At 47.7% G+C, this 25787-nt stretch overlaps 2 protein-coding genes across 5 annotated transcripts in view; one reads left to right on the top strand and one right to left on the bottom strand.

Annotated features, from left to right (window-relative positions):
- Nucleotides 1–605: 605 nt before the first annotated feature.
- Nucleotides 606–13926, bottom strand: PSMG4 (proteasome assembly chaperone 4). The gene is made up of 3 exons (XM_088471714.1): nucleotides 13069–13926; nucleotides 3837–3912; nucleotides 606–1065 (listed from the first exon to the last, which is right to left on the bottom strand). Exons 1-3 carry the CDS (start codon nucleotides 13327–13329, stop codon nucleotides 944–946), a joined length of 459 nt encoding a protein of 152 aa, XP_088327840.1. The 5' UTR covers nucleotides 13330–13926; the 3' UTR covers nucleotides 606–943.
- Nucleotides 13352–25787, top strand: part of ACD (ACD shelterin complex subunit and telomerase recruitment factor) — a 69761-nt gene continuing 57325 nt past the window's right edge. For 3 of the 4 annotated variants that reach the window (XM_088471708.1, XM_088471710.1, XM_088471711.1), the window contains exons 1-3: nucleotides 13352–13618; nucleotides 20011–20133; nucleotides 20742–20866. In XM_088471708.1, the coding sequence (XP_088327834.1) occupies nucleotides 20026–20133; nucleotides 20742–20866 (233 nt within the window). In that variant the 5' untranslated portion in view covers nucleotides 13352–13618; nucleotides 20011–20025. Of the gene's footprint in view, nucleotides 13619–14319; nucleotides 14395–20010; nucleotides 20134–20741; nucleotides 20867–25787 lie in introns of those variants that run through there. The other variant, XM_088471709.1, reaches the window with a different exon arrangement.

The raw sequence follows: 25787 nt of genomic DNA on the forward strand, positions 1-25787 counted from the left end.
TTCCAAAAGACTGCCAGTGATCTTAATTCTGACAGGGGGTACCTAAATATGGAAGGACTTCATTTTGAAGGACCCAATCCCATGTGCACGTCCGTTGTGAATTACCAATCTACCCGATTGAAGGCCTTCTCTACATCTGTATATAAGTATATAACAGTCTGAGTTTTATATCCCCAGATATACTGTATGAAAGGGTTACCCAATTTCAGTCCGCAAGATGTGAACAGTCAAAGTATGAAAGATATCCTCACCTGCGCACATTGTTAAGTCAAACTGACTGACATACATAATTGTATAACCTGTGCTTAAGCATGGATATCCTGAAAACCTGATCTATTAAGGTACCTTGAGGACCGAGTTTGTGAAACACTGCTGGAGAAGATTCCATAACCTTTATAGTATTATATTGGGCCTGATTGTTGTGTATTAAATCATGTAGATATGGTTTAACACATATGGCAAAGAGTTTGACATTAATGTATAAAAGTAAAATAGGTTGGTAGCTAGGACACAGGGAAAGGTCCTTTCCCTATCTGGGGAGTACTATGATATGGGCTGCCATGGATTACCTAAGAACTAGGCCACATTTTTGTCCATTTATCACATAAACAAACAAAAAAAATATGTTTAATTCTGCAACTGAAACAATAAAACAAATACCACATTGAATCCATACATTTAATTGCATTAGTTCTTTGCATAAAGTAAAAAAAAAAAATATTAAACTCTTAATTACCCTGAAATCTGATAATAGAAGCAAACGGTATGCAGTTGGGTCTTAATATCAGATCACCTTGCACTTGCTTTATATGGAAGCACTCCTTTGGAGTATAATGTCCCGGGTGCTACTCATTGTTGGTCTCCGGTGACCATGTCTGAAAGTAACTGCTGCAGGCCTGCCCACGCAGCCTTACTAGTCCTCAGAGAGCAGAAACATGTCTGTTTAAAACTTGTCAGGAAAGGATTCCATCTCCTCCTTGACTCTCTTCTCTATCAGTAGCATAAGCTGGCTGTCACTGCTTGGGATGTTGATGCTAGCAAACACTTGTTTTTTGGTTTTCATGGCTGTAAGTCAGAAAGAAAAAACAACTTTTATCTGCTCTAACCAAATCCACATTTGTTTGTTGTTCATTTAAACTTGCAAATAAGTTGAAAATCAGATTCAGAAGGGTCACAAATAACCATCATAGAGTCCAATTTCTCAGCTGGGTACACACTATACAATTGTTTCTCCCAATCCTACTAATGATTGGAAGGAAAGATCATGTCCCTGTAAAAGCTGCACAGAAATCAGTCGTCAGAACATACACTGTACTTATCGTGCCGCTATAATGCTTCCTGCTTCTCATCTAAACCGAGGCGAAGCAGGAAGCACTCCGGCGATACCCCACAGCGCATTAAACCTAGTGCTGATGCGCTGTGTCTCAGTCCCGGCCAGCTCCACTGAGCATACGCGGGATCTTGCAAGCACCGCTAGATCCCACGTGCAGCTCTGTAGCCAGCAACCCCCGCAGCAGGGACAGCTCTGTCCCTGCTGTGGTTATAGGCCATCGCCAAGCTGCAGCTGTCGATATCGATAGCTGCAGCTGGCAGAGCGGTCCCTCGAACCGACCGTTCATACATAGCCCTGCCTATTGGCTCAGCGCCGATGACGACGGGTGCATATTGCCCCTGTCATTTACCGCCCAAACCCTCCCAATGCCGCATCGGTGGTTAATACATCTACCCCAATGTCTGGAATAAATTTTGTGTGTATCCAGCTTTAGTTATACAGAAGTGTGAGAATCACTTCAGAAAACTAAAGATTATAAGAAAGGAAGTAGAACACAGGTGTTACCAATGGGAGTTTCCAACATGGGGTTGTGTAACTGTAGAGGACAGGCATCGTCTACTTAAGTGTAAAACAAGCAGCTCATGCTATTAGAATCTTCCCATTAAGGCCATGTTAAGTTAGACTACAGTTTGTGTCATGTATAACGTTTATTTTATTACCACATAATCTGCTAATGATCACTCCCTGACCATCTATTTGATGCACATTAATATATTGTCTAAATCGATTACTTGCAACAAAAATCACTTTTCATTGCATCCAACATGTGCTAAACTTTGTAAATAAATAGAAGGGAGCAGATTTAGTAGTATTAGCATATCCAACTAGTGTGGGCCACATTTGCCCCTGGGAAACACAAAATAGTGCTGTGGGCAAAGTGTATAGCCTGTGAGGAGTGCGCAGTGTCCGCATCATGTGACAACACAAACAGATTGTACTTTATTATTTTTGTTTATTCAAGAAAAAGTTGGCCAACATGAAGAAGCCATGTGTGAAAACTTCCGTACATCCCATGATTCAGTAGTTTGTAGAACTCTCTCTTTGCAGCAATAACTAATCTTTGTTTATATGTGACCACAAAACTCTGCAGCAGACGGTCTATTATAGATATGTTTTATTATTATGACGAAGTACATACAAGTTTAATTAAGGAGGTACGTAGTGTGGGCCCTGTTCATGAGAGTATTACTTAGCAGTAGGAACTAGGGAAATTCAGAATGGATATTAGAGGGTAAATGTAATAGCCTGACGGATGCAGGCATCAGCGAGTTCCTGGCGAGTCTGCCCATTGTTTTAAAGTGACAATCATTTAAAAGGCAAAGTCATGATTATTCTATTACAGCCATTCAGTTCTAAATTTGCTGGTATACTTGTCTTGTTACAAAATCCAATTTTGACAAGCTTCAGTTGTCGGACAGACGGCCTAAAGGCACATATCCACTACATAAGAAAAATGAGCGATTGAACGATTACATCATCGTTATTGTTCAATCGCTCATTAATCGTGTAGTGAATACGCCGGCAACGACCAGCGATGCGCGCTCCCACTGGTCGTTGCCGGCATCTGTCACCGCCTGAACATGCAGGCCAAGCTGCCGATAGAGAGGTTGTGAATGTTCAGGGATGAGGGAGGGTGTCTGCACTGAACGACATATCGTTCAATGTGGGCACATTATCCACTGCACAGTATGATGAACTATTACGATGTTGTAATCTTACAGAAGTTCTACACATGTAGTGGATATTCACATTAACATTTTCCTTTAGAGTTCTCTGGCAAGATGAGTTTATGGTGGATTCAGTGAATGTGTGAAATCCAGGATTACTTGTTACAAAGCAACCCCAAATAGTCACTCCACCACGCCTAACAGTTGGTATGTGGCACTTCTGATGCTATGCTGTGTTCATTTTTTTGTCAAATATGGTTTTGTGCATTAAACTGCACTACTTCCCTTCTCCGGCCAGAATATTCCATATGACTTGTGTCTTGTTTAGATGCAACTTTGCAAACTGATATTTTTTTTTCAGGCACCGTTCTACGAAAGACAAACTTACTCAGTCTTTGATTTATAGAGTCATGAGCATTAAATGTACCGTGCTGCTGACTAACATAGGTCCATATGTAATGGGCTGCAATTTGCTACTAGATTTAATCAACAATTAGTTTTAACCAACAACCTGGTTCTGCTTAAAAAAAAAAAAAAAATAGCCGCTTTAAATGTAGCAACTATCTTGCTGAAATCCAACTGGGGCCAGCAAAATGCAGCATGTTACATATGATCCATGGAAGGATTGAAGAGAGCATCTCCAGACCTATTGCAGACATTGGCTGTTCTGTTAAATCAGGGAAGTAAAATTATAGTGGTAAGGAATGGGACTGGATTTCCAATTTTGGGTTCACTTTTAATGTTAGTGGAAAATGTAGACAAAGGGATTGAATGAAGTTGGTAAACAAGACATAACTGTGTGCCAGCACTAATACATGGGAGTAACTGATACAGACCTAGTCTCTGTGCAAAGGAACTTGAAGTTGTGTCAGACTTGTCACCAAGAATCAATGTAGACATTGGTACAGAGTCCTGGAATAAACACACGAAAACAAATCGGTTACCACATCAAGTGAAGAAATGAGATATATTAGTCACAAGAATGATGAACGTTGTACCACAAACACATTTTCTTTTTTAAAAGGGCCTCAGATGAGACACTAAATTGTAAGACCTGTGCTACACCTAATGCTTTGCTTTGTCTCACCCTACCACTACATTCTGGTAATAAATATTTGAGAACATAACAGAATCTAGTGCCTCGGAAATCTGTGCTAACTTGAAGAATCTATTTCTGTAGTAACAATATTGTTAATATTATGTCTATTGTTAGTATTCATTTTGGGAAAATCCAGAAGATGGTGCCAAAGACCAATTATTTCAGTAATCTATTGTACAGCTGTCCAAAATGATGTAAATGCAGGCAGCCAAATCTAAGAGGCCACCTGAACATTTGAAGATCCAACTGAAGTGTTGACTGTTTAAAATTAATCTTAGGGCGTAACAGCATAGTTACTAGTGATAAGGGCCATCTCTCTGGAAAAATAGCTCCAGGAACTATGGGTGGAGCTATAAAAACAAATAATATGAGATATGGTAAGAACTTACCCTTGTTATCTCTATTTCTACGAAGTCCATAGGGTTCCACAGGATACCTTGGGTATAGGTGTGACGTCAGTCATCGGGCACCATAGAGTTAAGCTTTCAGCCTCCCAGGATGCACTAGGGTCCCCCTCCTATACCCCACCCCCGAGCCAAGGCACCTCAGTTAGTTACCAAGCCAAAGGCCGGAGGAGGAGAAGGAAGAGAGAGAAAAAAGATCTGGACACACACAAGAATCACATTCTCACCAGAGGGAGACGGAAAAACCGGTGACCAGAGCAAAGCCCATCTGCAGCACAGATGCGACAGGGCGGGAGTCCTGTGGAACCCTATGGACTTCGTAGAAATAGAGATAACAAGGGTAAGTTTTTACCATATCTCATTTTCTACTTCAGGGTCCATAGGGTATCCACAGGATACCTTGGGGATGTCCCAAAGCAGTATCCTTTAAGGGTGGGGACGCTCCTGTGCAGAAAGGAGAATCCGCCGCCCGAAGGAAGCATCCTGAGAGGCGAAGGTGTCAAATCTGTAATACCTCACGAAGGTATGGACAGAGGACCACGTGGCAGCCTTGCAGATCTGGACTGCAGAGGCACCACGTCGAGCTGCCCACGAGGGACCCACAGACCTAGTGGAATGAGCCTTCACAGAAGGAGGAACCGACAGGCCTTCATGAAGATAAGCTTCAGAAATAGCCATACGGATCCAGGCTGCCAAAGTTTGCTATGAAGCAGGCCAACCCTTTTTACGGAAGCCATAGAGGACAAACAAGGCGTCCGACTTCCTAAACGAAGAAGTGCGGTCAACATAAGTCCTTAAGGCCCGCACGACATCCAAAGAGGCCTCACCCACTGACAGACCAGGTGAGTTAAAGGCCGGAAAACAACGATTTCCTCGTTAACATGAAACTGGGAAACAACTTTGGGAAGAAACTCGGGCCGAGTGCGGAGCACTGCCCTGTTCCCATGAAAAACCAAGAAAGGGGGTTTACAAGAAAGAGCCCCTAAATCAGAAACACGTCTGGCCGAAGCAATAGCCAGAAGGAAAACAGTCTTAGCTGTTAGCCATTTAAGATCCACTGAGCCTAGTGGTTCAAACGGCGGTCCCTGGAGAGCCCTCAGGACCACAACCAAATCCCAAGGCGCCACAGGTGGAACAAAGGGCGGCTGAATGCGGAGAACACCTTGCATAAAGGTGCGCTCATCCGGGATTGTAGCAATCCTACGGTGAAACCAGACAGACAGGGCCAAAACCTGTACCTTCAAAGAAGCAAGGCGAAGCTCATGATCTAGTCCCACTTGTAGGAAGGCGAGTATCCGAGACAGACGAAATTCCCGAGGTGCATAACCTCTCGGTCAACACCACTGGAAGAACGTATGCCACACGCGATGGTATATCCTCGCGGAAAACGGCTTCCGAGCTCGTAACATGGTACGCACCACAGAGCTGGAAAACCCCCTGGACCTCAGCATGGCTGTCTCAACAGCCACGCCGTCAAAGACAGCCGAGTCAGGTCCGGGTGAAGACAAGGACCCTGTGACAGAAGGTCCGGTCGTAGCGGCAACCGCAGAGGACCGTCCACGGACAGACCCTGAAGGTCTGAGAACCAGTGCCGTCTGGGCCACGCGGGAGCTATCAACAGGAGCGTCCCTCCTTCCTGTTTGAATTTCCGATTACCCGTGGAAGAAGGGAGACCGGAGGGAACAGGTATGCGAACCGGAACGTCCACCGGACGGACAGAGCATCCGCCAGAGACGCCCCTTCGTCTCTTGTGCGAGACCCGTACACCGGCAACTTGTTGTTGTGCCGGGACGCCATGAGGTCGATCTCTGGAAGACCCCATCTGTCCACCAGCAGTTGAAAAACGTCCGGGTGCAGGGACCATTCCCCCGGATGAACGTCCTGGCGACTTAGAAAGTCCGCCTCCCAATTTAGCACTCCCGGGATGAAGACCGCTGATATGGCCGGAAGATTGCGCTCCGCCCATACCAGGATCCGAGAGACCTCCACGAGAGCCGCCCGACTTCGGGTTCCTCCTTGCCTGTTTATGTAGGCCACGGTGGTAGCGTTGTCCGACTGGACCTGTACCGGGCGACCCTGGAGAACCCGATGTGCCTGCTGGAGAGCATTGAAGACCGCACGGAGTTCCAAGATATTGATTGGAAGCTCCGCTTCTGTCGGCGTCCACCTGCCCTGGAACAAGTGTGGACCCGAAACTGCTCCCCAGCCCCGAAGACTAGCGTCCGTTGTCAACAGTACCCAATTTGGAACCCAGAACGGACGTCCCTTGCTGAAATGGGTCATCTGTAACCACCAGGCAAGGGACAGGCGAACCTCCGGGGTGAGCACAATCGTCTGGGACTTCAGAGACTGAGGCAGCCCGTTCCACGTGGACAGGATCAGGTGCTGCAGAGGTCTGGAGTGAAACTGGGCATATTCCACCATGTCGAACACCGACACCATGGAGCCCAGTAACCTCATCGCCGAGTGTAGACACACCCGGCGGCTGTGCAGACAACTGCGCACCCCCGACTGTAAAGCAGAGATCTTTTCCCCCGTCACGAAGATCCTTTGCTGTTCAGAGTCCAATAAGGCTCCGAGGTGCAGAATCCGCCGAGACGGGATTAGAGTGGACTTCTGCCAGTTGATTAGCCAGCCGTGCCGTTGCAGTAGCGCAATGGTCAGGTCCAAGTGGCGTAGAAGGAGCTCTGGAGATCCTGCCACCAATAAAAGGACGTCCAAGTACGGCAACATGCGGACTCCCTGCAGCCGCAGAGAAGCCGCCATGACCGCCATCACCTTGGTGAACACACGTGGTGCTGTCGCCAGGCCAAAAGGTAACGCCCTAAACTGGAAGTGGTCGCTGCGGATTGCAAACCTGAGGAATTGTTGATGGCGCAAAAGAATAGGGACATGCAGGTAAGCGTCCTGTATGTCCAATGACACCATGTAGTCCCCAGGTTCCAGTGCCAGAATGATGGACCGTAGGGTCTCCATCCGAACCTTCGGAACCCGCAAAGACTTGTTGAGAGCCTTGAGGTTGAGAATCGGACGATACGACCCATTGGGTTTCTGTACCAAAAAAAGATTTGAATAGAAACCCTGGCCCCTCTGGGAGAATGGAACAGGCACTATAACTCCAGCCTGGAGCATAGTGTGCAATACCTTCCGCAGCTCCGTAGCCTTGTTCCGGTCTGATGGTAGACCCGTGGTGAAGAATCGAGCCGGGAGTCTGTGCCGGAAAGAGAGGGCGTACCCGTGGGAGACCACCTCGAGAACCCAAGTGTCCGTCGTAGTGACCGACCAACACTGGGCGAACTGCAGCAGGCGGCCTCCCACTTTGGGATCCCCCAAAGGGAGGCCCGGACCGTCAGGCCGCAGGCTTGTCATCTGGCTTAGGGGCCGGACGTCTGGTACTCCAAGCCTGCTTCCGGGGCTTGGCCGATTTCTTAGGGCCAGCCTGTCGAGGAAAAGACTGTGGTTTGGGCTTGCCCTGGGCCCTATAAGACCGAAAGGACGATGGTCCAGAACCAGAAGGAGCAGCGGCCGACGGGAGACAAGCCGATTTGGCTGCCGCCAGCGTGGCCACAATCTTGTCCAGATCCAGACCGAAGAGAACTTCTCCAGTAAATGGCAACGCCTCCAAACCCATTTTGGAGTCAGCGTCCGCCTTCCAGGATCGCAGCCACAAAGTGCGACGAGCAGCCACCGTTGCTGAAGAAATTCTAGACACCACAGTACTAATGTCTAAGGCCGCCTCCTTGATATAAGTGGCCGAATCACGGAGATTACCAATCAACTCCGCCTGTTCGGCCGGACAGTCGGAATCAAAAGACGCCTCTAATGAATCCGCCCAGCGCTCCATCGCTCTGGCAACCCAGCAAATGGCCATAGCCGGCCGTGCTGCCCCCCCCGCAAGGGAATAAGCGGACTTCAGGCAGATCTCCACCTTGCGGTCCGTAGCATCCTTAAGGGAGGACATGGATGGCATAGGCAATGTGGCACTACGGACAAGACGGGTCACGTGAGAATCCACCTGTGGAGGGGATTCCCACTTTGCAAAATAATTATCCGCGAACGGATAAGCCACTGCCAGGCGCCTCTGCGGCTGGTATCTTTTGCCAGGCTGTTTCCACGCCTCCTCTAAATGGTCCGCTAACTGACCCGAAAGAGGAAAGACTGTGGCATCGCCCTTCACATCTTTAAAAAAGGCATACTTTGATTTAGCCGCTGGGGGAACTTCGTCCTCAATCACCAAGGCTGTGCGGACTGCCCGAATAAGTCCAGGAATATATACCCTGGACTTAGCGTCAGCGTCCTTAGTATGGAGAGGTTCCTGATCGTAAGGATCCAGAATCTCCCCATCATCAGACGTCCCCTCGTCATCCTCATAAGGAGCCGACAGAGACGCCACCAGCCGTTTATGTGGCCGCATCACAGACTCCCCTTGCAACACATCCGACAAGTGCTGTACCGAACTCGTCAGGGAGTTAACCCACGACGGCTCCTGAGAAACCGGGAGCGGGGAAATAGGGAGACTGTGGGGTACCACCAATTGTCGTGGGAAACCCTGCATGGGTGACGACACCACTGACTGCTGGGACAAACCCATCTGCGTAAACGCGGGCTGCGGAGCTAACTGGCCCACTAAGGTTGTAAGCGCCTGAGCAAAACAAGCCCAGGGCGGCTCCTGTACCGGTGCAGACATGATGGTACTAAGTATGTGACCCCTCTCACCAATTATATATTAAATAGGCGAGAGACCACCCTGCAGCACCGCACCACAAGGGCTTAGCAGAAAGGACAGGGACAGTAATAAAGCTGACAGTTAGAAGAAAAGTTACAGGCAGCAGCGCTAGCACAGTCACATACAATGCAAAGAAAAATCAATTCCTGCACTAACAGCGCTGATCACTCAACTACGCAGACACAGGGCCTGGTAGGACACAGCACAGCATACACAGACCTGACCCAAATCGGAGGAGAGGTATGCGGGGGGACCCAGACCACGATGCTTCCGTCCAGCGCTTCCAGCAGCGTTCACCATGCGTTGGAAAGATGGCCGCCGAGGAGCAGAGAGGAGCGCTGCCACAGGACCAGTCGGCAGTGTGCAGAGAGGGCTGTGTGCAGCGGGGGAGGCGTCGGCTGTGAGACAGGGAAGGCGCGGTCCCCTGGCATGCATTTAACCCCCGGGACGCCGCAGCGCTACCGCTCTGCTGCTGTCCGCTGTCCCAGGGGGTAGTGGAAGCGCAGGTTCAATACCTGGCTCCACGCTGCAGCCAGTCCCCAGGGAGCCCCCTGCCTGGGGACTCTGGACCATGTGACAGCGGGGACCCACCGCGGGACCCCGCTGCTTACCTGCTGTCCCCCTTGAATCCGGCCATGGTCCGGAACATCTGGGGTCACCGCTAGCTGTGACCCCAGATGCTCACCAGCATCCCCGGATCGGTACCGGTGTTCTGGTACCGGCGGGGGTGTAGGGAAGACAGCATGGACGTCAGGACTGACTGTACATGCTATTCATCCAGATGTGCAGCCACAGCTGCATGAAGAAAAAGCTTCAGGGGCTCTTCTAGCCCCCACTCCAACAGGTGCACCCGACTCCGGCCGGGCACCAAACTAAACTGAGGTGCCTTGGCTCGGGGGCGGGGTATAGGAGGGGGACCCTAGTGCATCCTGGGAGGCTGAAAGCTTAACTCTATGGTGCCCGATGATTGACGTCACACCTATACCCAAGGTATCCTGTGGATACCATATGGACCCTGAAGTAGAAAAAATTATTTTATATATATATAAAAAAGTATTTAGAAAAGAAGGCACTCAAAAGGGCCTTTAAAATGAAACTTATCTAATGGAGAATACATTTTGTCCCAGGACTGAGGGCCTAATTCAGACCCGCTCGCAAGCGGGTCGATGTTGCCCAAGTGCGCATGACGGAGGCGGCTCAGTCGTGCGCATGCGCGAGACCCGAATAACGACGGCCAAGCCGTCGTTATGGGTCTCGCACCAAAGGGGGTCTCGTCGTAAGCCCGATGGTCGCAATGGTCTTGACCATCGCGACCATCATTTTGGCCGCTCGCTATAGCTGTGGGTGGTCACCCACAGCTATGCGAGCGGCCAAGAGGCCGCTCCAAAAAGTAGGAGGGACGGTCCTGATTCAGAGGCCTGAGTTCCTGATTGTTCCTGCTGAAAGATAGCTCTGCTAGTGATTGTATTCATCATTTTACATATACAGGTTGAGTCTCCCATATCCAAATACGGAATATTTTTTGCATGACTGAGATAGTGAAACTTTTAATTTTTGATGGTTCAATGAACACAAAGTTTATTAAGGCACACAATTATTAAAAATAAATAATAAAATTACGTATAGGCTGTGTGTATAAGGTGTATATGAAACAAATTAATTTCATGTATGTACACAAACTTTGTTTGAGCCCTCAAAATTATTGAAAATATTGTATAAAATTACCTGCAGGCTGTGTGTAGAAAGTGTATATGAATAATAAATGCATTCTGTGTTTAGATTTGGGCCCTATTCCGAAGACATTTCAATATGGTATGCAATTATTCCAAAATACGGAATATTTCGATATCCGAAATACCCTTGGTCCCAAGCATTTTGGATATGGGAGACTCAACGTGTATTGTATATCAGCAATTATTGTCTTATCCTCTAGGGATTTATAGTATATTTTTATTTCGTTTTTAGAACTTGAATTTATTGTGTAATAAATTGAAGATACAATCATGCTGGTTACTGTCTACTATACATGGTTTATCTTTATAATAGGACTAGTGTACAGTGCTATTTTCTATTGTTTGCATGTCTTTGACAGCTGCTCAATTTGTTGATAATTAATAAGGATGATCACACGATTACTGTCAAAACTGTATAGCGTGTACCTAGTTTTACTCTTAGCCGTGGTGGGCTCTTTTTGTGGTTAATGCTCAGAAAACGTCTGCCACATTAAGTGGTCTATTCATTATGTTAATTTTTGAGGTCCGGGCAGAGAGCGCTAATCTGAAAATAAGCGGTCTCCCCAAACATTTTAACTGCCAGTGAAACTTATCTTTGCCGAGTCTGACTCTGCAGCGATAGTGCGCCTGCGTGAACTAGAGTTCACAAAGGCGTACAAAGCCCTAGCGTCCGGCAGAAGGATCCGAAATGTGTGCGAATGCTCCCGCAGTCAAGCTCTGAATATATTGTATTTTCGGAGCTTGATGAATTTAGGTCCCATACTAGTGTATGCAGACAGCAGGCCACATCGGGAGACAAAAGGTAAGCAGGAGATATCTGTGATACTAGTGTATGCGGACAGCGGGCCACATCGGGAGAGAAAGGTAAGCTGGAGATATCTGTGATACTAGTGTATGGGGACAGCGGGCCACATCAGGAAAGAAAGGTAGGCAGGAGATATCTGTGATACTAGTGTATGGGGACACCGGCCATTCCAGGAGAAGAAGGTAAGCTGGAGATATGTGATACTAGTGTGTGGGGACAGCAGGCCACATCGGGAGAGGAAGGTAAGCTGGAGATATGCGATACTAGTGTATGGGGACAGCGGGCCACATCGGGAGAGAAAGGTAAGCTGGATATATGTGATACTAGTGTATGGGGACAGCGCGCCATTCCAGGAGAGGAAGGTAAGCTGGAGATATGTGATACTAGTGTGTGGGGACAGCAGGCCACATCGGGAGAGGAAGGTAAGCTGGAGATATGTGATACTAGTGTATGGGGACAGCGGGCCACATCGGGAGAGAAAGGTAAGCTGGATATATGTGATACTAGTGTATGGGGACAGCGCGCCATTCCAGGAGAGGAAGGTAAGCTGGAGATATGTGATACTAGTGTATGGGGACAGCGGGCCACATCGGGAGAGAAAGGTAAGCTGGATATATGTGATACTAGTGTATGGGGACAGCGCGCCATTCTGGCAGAGGAAGGTAAGCAGGAGATATGTGATACTAGTGTATGGGGACAGCGGGCCACATCGGGAGAGAAAGGTAAGCAGGAGATATGTGATACTAGTGTATGGGGACAGCGGGCCACATCGGGAGAGAAAGGTAAGCTGGAGATATCTGTGATACTAGTGTATGGGGACAGCGGGCCATTCCAGGAGAGGAAGGTAAGCTGGAGATATGTGATACTAGTGTATGGGGACAGCGGGCCATTCCAGGAGAGAAAGGTAAGCTGGAGATATCTGTGATACTAGTGTATGGGGACAGCGGGCCATTCTGGCAGAGGAAGGTAAGCAGGAGATATGTGATACAAGTGTATGGGCACAGCGGGCCACATCGGGAGAGAAAGGTAAGCAGGAGATATTTCATGTGTTACCTTTATGATGAAGGGTCCCAAAACTTAATTTCTCCAAAAGTAGGTGAAAAGGTCCCTTTTTACCTGCTTTTTCTGCTTTTGTACGTATAAAATGTGACCCAAGGTATCAAATGGCCAATGTATTAAGCACCGAAAAAAGTTTGGGTGACACAGAGCAGCAAGAACGGACCATATAACTCATGCAATGTATATGTTTAGTCATCCATGTTTCTACATCTAAATAAAAGCGACAGAGGGGGGACACTCACAAATCTGCTGCACATGGCTACAGCTAGATTGGACAGACTGGCGGAGAGCCCGACCCACAGGAAGAAGCAGTCATCCAGGCCCATCACATGGAAGTGGATGAGTTTATCGCAGATCTTCTCGCTGAAGTTGTGCACAGTGATGGGGCGATGTGCGGAATTCATGGCTTGCAATGCGCACACCCACCTGCCCGGCACTCCACTTCCGCCGGCGTCATACTGTAATCGCCAATCCTCCCGCCTACATGAGCTATGTGTGGCCATATTGTATTCGGGAAGATTGCAAGATGAGAAACTTTTTGCCCAAAATAAACATGGTCGCCTAAATAGGAAAAAAAAAAAAAGTGCCTCCGCAGTCTGTAGAGCTGTTCCTGTAGCGCATGAGATCCGGCATGGCGCGTTAGAGGTGACCTCCGGTCCTGGTGTAGGCTTCGCAGCGACAGGAACGGTCCCGTATGCACTCAGCGTAACGTGTCCTGGTGACAGCGCCTCCTGCAGGTGCTTCGGCAAAAGGCTCGTCTGAGAGGGGAGGATTCTGTTGTGTTGCTTGCAGGTCAGTGTGGGAGTACTCTGTCCTGTTGCCTGCAGGCCAGTGGGAGTGGGAAGGGCTCTGCCTCTGTTGCCTTCAGGTCAGTGAGTGAGTAGGTAGGGCTCTACGTGCAGTTCAATGTGAGAGTGGTTAGGGCTTGCTTGCCTGCAAGTCAGTGGCAGTGGGTAGGGCTTGCTTGCCTGCAGGTTCAGTGTGGGAGTGGGTAGGGTTCTGTTGCATGCAGGTCAGTGGTGTGAGTGGGTAGAGTGGTGTTGCCTGCAGGTCAGTGGGAGAGTGGGTAGGGCTCTATTGCCTGCAGGTCATTGTGGGAGTGGGTAGGGCTCTATTGCCTGCAGGTCAGTGTGGGAGTGGGTAGGGCTCTGTTGCTTGCAGGTCATTGTGGGAGTGGGTAGGGCTCTATTGCCTGCAGGTCAGTGTGGGAGTGGGTAGGGCTCTGTTGCTTGCAGGTCAGTGTGGGAGTACTCTGTCCTCTTGCCTGCAGGCCAGTGGGAGTGGGTAGGGTTCTGTTGCCTGCAGGTTCAGTGTGGGAGTGGGTAGGGTTCTGTTGCATGCAGGTCAGTGGTGTGAGTGGGTAGAGTGGTGTTGCCTGCAGGTCAGTGGGAGAGTGGGTAGGGCTCTGTTGCTTGCAGGTCATTGTGGGAGTGGGTAGGGCTCTATTGCCTGCAGGTCAGTGTGGGAGTGGGTAGGGCTCTGTTGCTTGCAGGTCAGTGTGGGAGTACTCTGTCCTCTTGCCTGCAGGCCAGTGGGAGTGGGAAGGGCTCTGCCTCTGTTGCCTTCAGGTCAGTGAGTGAGTAGGTAGGGATCTAAGGCCCTCATTCAGAGCCGTACGCTCTGAGCAGAGCGCACGCTCTGAATGAGGGCCGGGCTCCATTTTCATGGAGCGTCCTCCTGGACGCTCGTATAGCTGTGGGTCACCACCCACAGGCTATACGAGCGTGCTTTGTGATGGTCGAGACCATCGCGACCATCGAATTTGCGAGCCGGAGCCTGCGGTTGAGGTTTTCAACCGCAAGCTCCGGAGTGATTTTGGCTCTATCAGAGCCAAAATCACTCCCACTGACATCACTAGTGATGTCAGTGGGCCGGCTTCTGACGGGAGGCGTTCCCGTGGGAACGCCCCCGCCAGGGAGGCATGCCCCCGGCACGCCCACCAAAGGGGGCGTGCTGTCAATCAACATTGACAGCACGCCCCCTTTGATCGGACACAACGAGCGAAGGACTTTCCTTCGCTCGTCGCGTCTGGCGCATGCGCACGACGGAGCTCCCTCCGTCGTGCGCATGCTCAGTGCATAACATCGACCCACTTGCGAGCGGACAGCCGCTCGCGAGTGGGTCTGAATCAGGCCCTAAGTGCAGTTCAATGTGAGAGTGGTTAGGGCTTGCTTGCCTGCAAGTCTGTGACAGTGGGTAGGGCTGTGTTGCCTGCAGGTTCAGTGTGGGAGTGGGTAGGGCTCTGTTGCATGCAGGTCAGTGGTGGGAGTGGGTAGGGCTCTGTTGCATGCAGGTCAGTGGTGTGAGTGGGTAGAGTGGTGTTGCCTGCAGGTCAGTGGGAGAGTGGGTAGGGCTCTGTTGCCTGCAGGTCAGTGGGAGAGTGGGTAGGGCTCTGTTGCCTGCAGGTCAGTGTGGGTAGGGCTCGTGTGGGAGTTGGTAGGGCTCTGTTGCCTGCAGGTCAGTGTGGAAGTGGTAGAGCTGTGTTGCCTGCAAGTCAGTGAGAGAATGGGTTGGGCTGTGTTGCCTGCAGGTCAGCGGGAGAGTGGATTGGGCTCTGTTGCTTACAGGTCAGTGTGGGAGTGGGTAGGGCTCTATATGCCGTACAGGAGTGTATGTCCTTGATATATTATTATTATTATTATTAACAGTTATTTATATAGTGCACACATATTCCGCAGCGATTTACAGAGAATGTTTGGCCATTCACATCAGTCCCTGCCCAGTGGATTTTAAAGTCTATGTTCCCTACCACGTGTACACACAAACTAGGGTTAACTTTTGTTGGGAGCCAATTATTATATCAGTATATTTTTGGATTGTGGGAGGAAACCGGAGTACCCAGAGGAAACCCACGCAAGCACAGTGAGAATATACAAACTCCTCACAGGACCGTAGTGGGAAACGAACCCATGACCCCAGGGCTGTGAGGCAGTAACGTTAACCATATAGTTTTGTAACATAAGGGATTTATTCCTTCATATAATTCTTATGTCCTATGACTGACTAGTCTAACTGTCAGCAGGGTGAGTTCTTAAACTGAAATAAACAATGTGACCTGAAATTGTTACATCACATGTAAGTTAGAGGTAGAACCATGAGTGTTATATGTGGCCAAGGTGTATGTCTCTGTCCAGATGGGATAAGTACAGAATGGAATTAACATAACTATCTAATATCGGCAGTGCAATCCAGAAATAAAACTATTGCCACGCCTATACCAAAAGTTGGTGAAAGTGAGAATACTGAATTGACCAAACCACATTCTAAATAAAGTAGTGGAAATGATCATTCACAATAATAGGTGTGGCTATGCTAAATAGTATACAAAGCTTATTCAGGATACATATTAATATAGAGCTCAGGAGCTAGCAACAAATCTGGGAGATGTGCATATTTCAATTTAAATAACTCCTTAATGTTCAAGAGAGAAATTGTGAATATTGTGATGGCATTTACCCCGGCACATAGAACAGTTGTCTTTACACTAATAATAGAACCAAGACTAGCTCAACAAAATGTGGTTTTCTCTTTATCCTGGCAGGGATTCGCCCTAGCTCACTATGGCCCCCATTTATTAATGATCGCACTTGCAATGTGATCTGGGCATGCCAGTACTTTGCAATGATCGCATTGCAAGATGCTATCATAGCGCCGGGATGTATTATCCAGCTCATGCAGGGAGAGGGGCTCCGAAAGGATGTGCCAAAGAGCTGCCTCCCTGCAATGTGCCGGGGAGCTGCCGGGGCTGCCGCGCTGACTGCATATGTGTGGTGGCCATTGCCTCCGCCGGCTAATTATGCGGTGTGTAGCCCATAGGCTACAGCGACTAATGCCTTCTTCAGATGGAGTTAGCTGCGAGGGCCAATATCGGGAGTACATCGCATTTCAGATATTGGTAAATCTGGCAGCATCACATGCCCCTTGGAAATCTATGGGGGATGCAGCTGCCTGTGGGGATGGAGGGATCGCAGCAGGTAGCTGTCTCTCCTTATATAACAGAGTACTTGCGGTCACTTGCGCTACTCTGGAGTAAGTACCAACGCCAAAATGATTAATTGATTAGAGAGGAGTTGGTACTTACTCCAGAGGAGCGCAAGTGACCGCAAGTACTGTGTTTTATTGGGTTTTGAAGAAGGGCGGCCACTGCAGCACTGTTGATTTGGGAGCGCAAGTTTTATTTTGTTTGTTATTGTACAGCTGTCTCTCCTTAACTTGATCGCAAAAGCACCCCCCATAGTTTCTATGGGGGGGTGCTTTACTACGGATTTTACCAAACTTTGCCCTGGTAGCTAATGCCTATGGGCAACTTACCAACAAGGACTGCTCGTGCACGAGTGGTCAGCAGGCCGACGCAGTAGCGTGCTGGATCCCAAAAAAAGAAGGGATGTGAACGCATTACGATCACTTCCCTTCTTATGTATCGCAGGATTGGGCTCCCTTTGGAGCCCCTGTCCTTGCGGGTGGTTTTTAAAACATTCTGGTGAACATTTCTTATTGCTGCAAATAGCTGCGATAAATTATAATTGTAAGGTCTGGGATCCGGTAATTAATAAATATGCCTCTAAGGCAAATGTAGGAAAAAAAGCCTTGTTTGTTTCTGCAAAGTATCTATACATTTATAAACTACTAGCTGTTGCCTGTGGCTTCGGCCATGATGAAATCGCTTCTGGCAACATTTCTTTTTATTTGAGGTGTTTAAGTTGTATTTCGTTGCACAGGGACCCTGTCACGGGAGTGGCCCACGTGACCAGCAGCACTATACAGGCTGGTAGCAGCAGCTCCTTTACCCACCACTCACACCAATATCACTGTGTGCCCTGTGCACAGACTACTATGTAGCCTATCCTATTCAAGTGAACGCCGGCCCAAAGCACCTCTCCCCCCATCCCTTACCTGCCATGCGCATGGTGTCACACTTATCTCTTGCATTGATGTCAATAAATTTAGTTTTTTTATTGCTCAGCATTTTCTTGACTAATCAAGATGAAACAAAGTGCATGTTATTTCTAGGCGTTTCCAATACAACATGATGCAGTTTTCATTAAAATCAGTTCAGTAGTTTTTGCATCAACTTGGAACAGACACACAATGGCTCTCATTCAGACCCGCTCGCAAGTGCTATGCGCTCGCAAGCGGGTCGATGGTGGGGCACTGCGCACGCGTGCGCAAGCCCCGGAGCGAGAGAGAAATTCTCTCGCTCCAGGGCTCGCCACAAACGGGGTGGCTGTCGATGTTGATCGACCGCTCGTCCCGTTTTGTAGGCGGGAAGAGGGGGTGGCTGACCAAACGGTGGCGTTCCCGAAGGAACGCCTCCCGTTTGGGGGCGGCCCTACTGACATCACGAGTGATGTTAGTAGTGAGCTTCCGGCTCTATTAGAGCCGAAAGCTCACTGGGGCTTGCGGCAGACGAGACCCTACCACAAGGGTCTCGTCGCAAGTCGCGATGGTCAAGACAATCGCGACCATCACCTGGCCGCTCGCTAAAGCTGTGGGTGGTCACCCACATCTTAGCGAGCGGCCAGGAGGCCGGCTTTAAAAAAAAAAAAAAGCATCCGCCCTCATTCAGAGCGAGCACTCGCTTTTTGCGAGCGGCTCTGAATGAGGGCCAATGTTCTTATTAGTATAGATTTATTTTACTGGTATAAGTCTTCAGCTAAAATAGCAATAGTTTTAAGAGAAATATGTATGTAAAACATGGCTGGACAAGTACTAATTTGCATACTGAATTAAGGCAACGCCACAAAAGATGGAAAGAACACGCGGAGAGGTTCCCACATTGGGTCCTATACAATCATTAGTCCATTCAAGGTGACCGGTATGATAACTGTTATTCTACTGTGTTTCAAAGAACTGGTGGTGCACCCCCGGAGAACTGTAATACAAATTAGAAATACAGGGGAGAAATATATACTCTTGCGTGGGCCCTCTTACAGAAATAGTTAAATTAAAACTTACTGTATATTAGGAATCATGTAAACCTATTAGAGCCACACAAGAAAAAATATCTAAATATGGACAAAGGGCCTGATTCAGAGCCGCTCGTAAGCGGCCGCTCGTTCATTCCGAGCGATGTTTGCCCAACTGCGCATGCTTACGGATCGTAATACGCATGCGCGAACCAGTCAGTGCTGCCGAAAATCGTTTGTTCGCTAAATAGCGAATGCCTGCTAATATGAGTGACAGGAGGAGGCGTATGTGGGTGGTAACAGGGCAAGGTGCTTGAAAACGGGGAGTGGAGATCAGAACGCAGGCGTGCTTAAAGGTCAAAAAGGGCGTTTTATGGGTGTGCATAATTAATACAGCAGCGTCACTGACCACGTCACTGGGTTATTTTATAGTCAGAACTGCTCGCAAATTTGTGGTAGGAAAAACCAACCACAAGAATAGCGAGCAGTTCATACGCTGGTCGATGTACTCGATTAATCTAATAAATAGCGGACATGACGTAGGATGCGAGCGGCCAGGGGGCGTAGTTATCCAAAAAACGACCGCAAGTTTTGTTCGCTCGTTCAGACATAGAGGCGTGACCAGACCGCAATGAGCGAACGGTTCATTTGAATAGCCACCCCTTTTTTTGGAACGAACGACCGCAAATAGCGACCGGCTCTGAATCAGGGCCAAAGACACATCATTATTCGTATATCAATAATAACACTGTTTCATTTGGGCTCTATTAAATATTTTTCATAATCTGTGACCTAATATATTTACAATCTAAAGTAAAGCCGGGTACACACTAAATTATCGGGTCGATCAGATGATATATAGTTGATCGGCCCGATAATTAGACGGTGTGTATGTAGCAGTGTTATCCAATTAAACTGCTTCAATTGTTCCTGCAATGGTCCGATTGGGCGGCCCACATTTCATGTTCCCGACCTCCCAATATTGTTGAAGAGATCAAAAGAAAGTACACACTGAGCGAAAAATAGCTTGGTCTGTATGGGTGCGCACCGATCCGATAATCGCTCTGTGGGATCGGAGCGTTTATTGGATCGGCACTATCTGATATCTGTATAAAGGTGTCTCACAGATTTTTACTTACAACTATACTCCGTAGAGAAAAGGATGTTTTTCTTAACCACAACAAAACTCATCCACTTTACAGAAATCAGGTGATGTGACAAGAATGGAAACCTGTATAGGCATATTTATGAACACTACTTTTTTATATCTATACATAGGAAATAAAAAAAGATATGGCTGCATATCATTTCTGCATTGGTCACCCTTGGATTCTGGATGTCCTTTCTAAATATGGCCAAGGGATTGTCAAACAAAAATCTGTCCTTGCCCAGGTAGTTGAGGTAGGTCATTTATGAATATAATGTTTGTTTTCATTGTAATAATATTTTATCAAGCATAACATAAGGAGACAAAACATTTTGCACAGTAGTTAAATATATTTGTATTTGCCATATGGCCAGCCAAGCTAAACACGTACATTGTGTACATTTAATAATAATAATAAGATAGCCATGTTCCAACACATTCACTACACAAGTCACATTCCATGTTCTCTCTTATTTTGCAGACAGGTGATGTCTTTCTGCAAACCTTCACTGGCTACATCAGACATTAATTGCTGTTATTACCTTTTTCATATGCTTTATTTATGGCCCTATTGTGTAATCTACTTTTTCACTCTCTTAATCTGAATTTGATATTTCACATGCAGTTCATGATTATTATTTTTTTATAGCGTCACATAGTCACAAGATTATAATCATTGTTGGGATGAAAAGAAGGAATTCAGAAATGTCTTCCAGCTTCCAAAACTAAGAATAGCTAGTTCTGGAAACTATAGCAGAAAAAGAAAAACGGTGCTGATGCAGCGTACCCTTGTAGTCTATCAATGCAGATAGGTTCAGTTTATTTATGTTTTCATTCGTTTTTTTTTTTCTTCTCCTATTAGTTTGTGAAGATGCCAAAGCTATCTGCAGAAGGCTCCCAGTATCCGGAAGCTGTGGTGCATTTATCTGACCAGAAGTACTATATTAGAGCAGTCCTCACCAGGGAGGCCCAGGAAACGTTAGAAAGGTCTATGCACTTACAGAACTGCTTTTTTTTCTCTTCCCTCATAATGTAGACATATTATGTAGGTGAACAAATGTATCAAAGGTAGTAGTCTCTCTCCTACACTAGTCCGCCATCTCTTTTCTCCAATCTTTCCCTCTCCATAGTGTCTTCATCATTCCATAACCTCATGTTCCTATGATTGCTGATACTAACGTATTGGCACCTTTCTTTTCTTAGCTTACATTATAGCTGTCTCCTGTATGTAGTACTAAATAGCCTTATCATGTATTTACTATTGCTCATTAATCTTATGCTTACTTTAAGTGTTAAGTTATGTATAGCTGTCCATACAAGCAGTGATTAGGACAGCCTATGGGAGAGATGTACTAAGCTCTGGAAAGTGATAGACTACTAACCAATCAGCTCCTAACTGTCACTTTACAGGCTGTGTTTGAAAAATGACAGGAGCTGATTGGTTGTACTGTTCATTCAAGCACCCTGCATCTGTTAAAACCCGTGCAGTTCCTCTTTCCTGCCTTGGGTGACGCTTTTTGCACTGGTGCTTCTAGCACGCAAATTACTGAATCTCAGCAGTTTGTTGCATCATCTAAGTATGCTAGAAGCCCAAGAGCAGAGAGCGCCACCCCAGGCAGGATAGAGAAACTGCATGGGCTGTGACAGTTGCAGGGTGCTAGAATGAAGACTAGGGGGCCTATTCATCAACACTAAAATAACGTATTTAAGGACATTTTCCTTAAGTACCGTTATTTTAGTATTCATGAACACACTTAGCACAGGAGATATCACTGATATCTCCTTGCTAAGTCCCCCTGCGTTAATTTCCACACTCCCCATACATTAGTATGGGATATGGAAATTATGGTATTCATCAAATTCCAAAAATTCTGTATTTTCGGAATTTGATGGTATTACCATACGCCACTGTGAGGTGGCGTATAGTAGGTAACACCTGCTTTCAGCTGGGCAGGTCCTCCGGCGCTCTGGTCTCTCCTCTGGCTCGGTCTGCTATGCTGACATTGTGTTCTCCCAGCAGAACACAATAAAATGTAGAAAAACAGTACTGTGCTCTGCTGGGAGAACACAATGTCAGCATAGCAGAAGGAGCCAGAGGCTGCTGCGCAGGCAGGTAAGTGCTAAACTGGGGGAGGTGAGCGGAGGGGGGGGTCACAAACCTACCGCAGGTGTAGGCAGTGCTGCGCATGCGCTGGTTTTACAGATGTGCTGCGCATGCGCTGTTACTGTTTCCAGCTGCAGTAAGGTAGTGTAGAGAGGGATAACTATCTATTTCCCGAAAAGCTGTCATCGTAAAAATGACAGCTTTTCGGAATAGATAGTTATGGGGAGGAGGAATGATGAATTCCTCTGGTAATTAGGTAGAACTCCATGCGAGTTCTAAACCTAGTTACCTCCTGAGAAACTTTAGGTATGATGAATAGGCCCCTAGGTAGGTAGTTTATCACTATCCAATTTCACTTTCCAGAGCTCCAGTACATCTGCCCCAATATGACTAATTTACACCTGATACAATGTATCTTTATTTCTTCTTCAGGGTCCATAGGGTCCACAGAATCAACCTTGGGGGATGTAGTTGGAGAGATCCATTGCACCAAGCAGCTTACAGCTTTAATGCTCCCAGAATGCACTGGTCCTCCCTATTTACCCCGCCTCCAGCCACAGGCATTCAGTTTTTTTTTGTTTGGTGCACGGAAAGTATCCAGACGCACCTGTTTAACAGCGGGACTGCCAAGGCAGTCCCAGGCTTTTTCTTTTATATTTTACCTTCGTTTTTTGAAAAACATCTGAGTTAAGCGGTACCAGTGCCGAATAGGACGCAGGTACTGCGATTCCATCTACCTCCACCGATGCCAAAACTCCAGTACCGCTATATGCCCTGGGGATTTCGGCAGGCAGGTAAGCGATTCCTCGTGAGGGCAATCCTGCTCGACGTAGTCCAGGTGTAGGAGACGCACCAGAGGCAGCTGCGGGTGAAGGGCTCATATAACGTGTACTCACTAAGACGGCCAGGGCCATATCGTCTGTTGTCGGGGATGGGTAGTAGACGCACTAGTTAGCATCTACTACTGTGAGACCAGCATTCCCGCGCCGTCAAAATTGCAGCTTAGGGGAGATAGGCATACTCCCGGCAACTCCTCTCCCGACCCAGACGCAACTTCCGGTTACGGATTCCCGTCTCTGGGTTGCTATTTCTGACCACCTCGTCTGTGAGACGCTCACAGAGCACAAAGGCGCACTTGAGCGTACTGCGGCAAACTGGTTGTCTCGGAGGTTTGGACTGTCTCTCTGTATACCTCTCCTCTGGGTCTGGTATATAGTGCTCTATATCCTGCAATACCCCGGCGGGGCTGGTCAGTTGATTCAGAGTCAATTTGCGATAGCAATATTGGTATTTATGCATTGTATGTGACTGTCATGCTAGCTGCTGTATATACACTGTCAGTTATATCTATCACTGTGTTTCCTCCTCATCCCTCTGAAAAGGTGTGTGGGGTTTTTCATATGTGAAGTGCGTCACATTGCATTTATACTGTACACCTTATACCGATCACACACATGTCTAAGGGTAAAGGTGAGAAAGGTGAGCCCTCCCGTGCTCAGGTCATGTAAATCCTGTTTTGCAGGCCTGTCTGAACAGGATTTTGTGCAAGATGGATTGTGTAGTGCCTGTTGTAAACAGCCACCTTTCCTATCTGGTACACCTGCACCGACACGAGCCATCTTGGGTGGCGTCTTGGTCACAGGTTTTGTCGAGTATGGTGGATAAGGTCGCAGCATCGTGTGCTCCTATCATTATATTGCCTCCTACTGTGGGATACCCACAGCAGTTGCATCCTATTGATTCTTCTGCTCACTCTAGTCAGAGTATGCTGCTGTCTATGGTCCCTCAGCAGGTGGTACAGGCGATTAGACCAGTGGCAGTAAAGAAGCAGGGACATGAGAGAGGTTCTCTTCAGACATTGCCTCAGGATTCTGACCCAATTTCCTCATCACACTCTGATACTCAGAGTTCTGAGTCTTACTCAGTGGAAGAAGACCATAAATCCTCTGTGGACGTCCCCTCTCCGGTGAGAGTGGTTAGATCTGTCCTTACTATAGAGGAAGAGGAGGTTCCGCCGAAATCTAAGACTCTGGTCTTTAGGCGTCAGAAGGTGGCTTAAGATTATTTTTCTCAGAACAGATGACGAATCTCATGTGTGAAGCATGGTCTACTCCAAATAAGCATTTCCATACTACAAGGAATTTAACCTCTTGATAGCCATTTGCACTTGGTGAGTGTAACAAATGGGAAGTTCCCCCATTGGTAGATGCTCATGTAGCTAGATTGATCAAGAGCTCCACATTACCCATTCCTGCAGCATCCTCATTAAAATGGGTTACAGATAGAAAACTTGATAACTATTTAAAATCAGTGTTTTCATTATCTGGAGCTATTACCAGACCAGCTATGGCTGTAGCCTGGGTAGCCAAGGCTATGGAAGAATGGACAAAGTCTCTGGAGGATAGCATGCCTAATGCTACCAGAGAGCAGCTGTCTTCCCTCTGTCAGATGTGAGAAGCAGCTATGTATATGGGGGAAGTGATCATTGACGCAGGTATCTTAGCTTCTAGGGTATCGGCAACTTCAGTTGCAGCTCAAAGAACCCTTTGGCTAAAAACCTGGAAGGCGGATGCAGGTTCCAAAAGAGCCCTGGATTCTTTGCCTTTTGTTGGGGAGGTACTGTTTGGACCAGAGCTGGATGACATAGTGTCTTCCCTGGCGACATCTAAATCTGCGGGGTTGCCATCTACGTCTACCCGTAAGTATAGGCAGTCGTCAGATCGGTCCTTTCGCCCACAGAGTAGGGCAAAGGGACAGTCTTCCTCTAGACAGGAGACATCAGACCAAGAAATCCTGGTCAACCAAGCGTCCTGCTTCCAAGTCGGACGGTAAGCACACTGCCTGATGGGGCGGGCTTCCCCTGGGGGGGTCTCAGGGTTGGAGGCCGACTCCTACGGTTTTTTCAGGCCTGGCATCAGACCATGACAGATGCCTGGGTTCGAGAAATGGTCTCTCAAGGATACGCCATTACGTTCCTGAGGCATCCCCCTCAAACGTTTGTTGGTATAACCCTACTTTTAGATGCGGTCAGGTCCTTGGCCTTCCTGGAATCTATTGTGGCCTTCCTGAGGTCAGGAGTCATAATCCCCGTTCCTGTGGAGCAACAGGGAAGAGTATATTCAAATATGTTTTTGGTTCAGAAACCAAATGAGTCACACCGTCCTATCCTGAATCTGAAGTCTCTAAACAGATTCATCCATGTGCCCAAATTCTGTATGGAATCCCTGCAGTCAATTATGCTGGCAATTGAGCCGGGAGATTTTATAGTCTCCCTAGTCATACAGGATGCATATCTGCATGTTCCTATTGCACCATCCCACTAAAGATTTCTAAGACTGGCGGTAGACCAGCAACATTACCAATTTCAGGCTCTACCCTTCGGGCTGGCCACAGCTCCTCGGGTATTTACCAAGATAATGGCAGTGATGACGGCACATCTCAGACGACAAGGGGTCAGGATACTGCCATATTTGGACGACCTCCTGATATTGGCACAATCTCAGGAGATGTTACAATGTCATCTCCAGATGACCATTGTCTGCCTACAAGAGCACGGCTGGATAGTAAATTGGAAAAAGTCCTCTCTTTCTACAACTCAGCAAATGGTACACTTGGGGGCGCTACTGGACTCTCTGGGCCAGAGGATTCTCGTACAAGAGGACAAGATTGTGGCACTACAGTATTGTGTGCGCAATCTACTCTGCAAACAAAGGGTGTCGGTTCACCTGGCAATGCAGGTGCTGGGCTCAATGGTATCCACATTCAATATGGTACAGTATGCCCAGTTCCACTCCAGGTCCCTGC

The sequence above is a fragment of the Taudactylus pleione genome, unplaced genomic scaffold, assembly GCF_031769625.1.
Source record: "Taudactylus pleione unplaced genomic scaffold, aTauple2 ptg000116l, whole genome shotgun sequence".
NCBI lineage: Eukaryota > Metazoa > Chordata > Amphibia > Anura > Myobatrachidae > Taudactylus > Taudactylus pleione.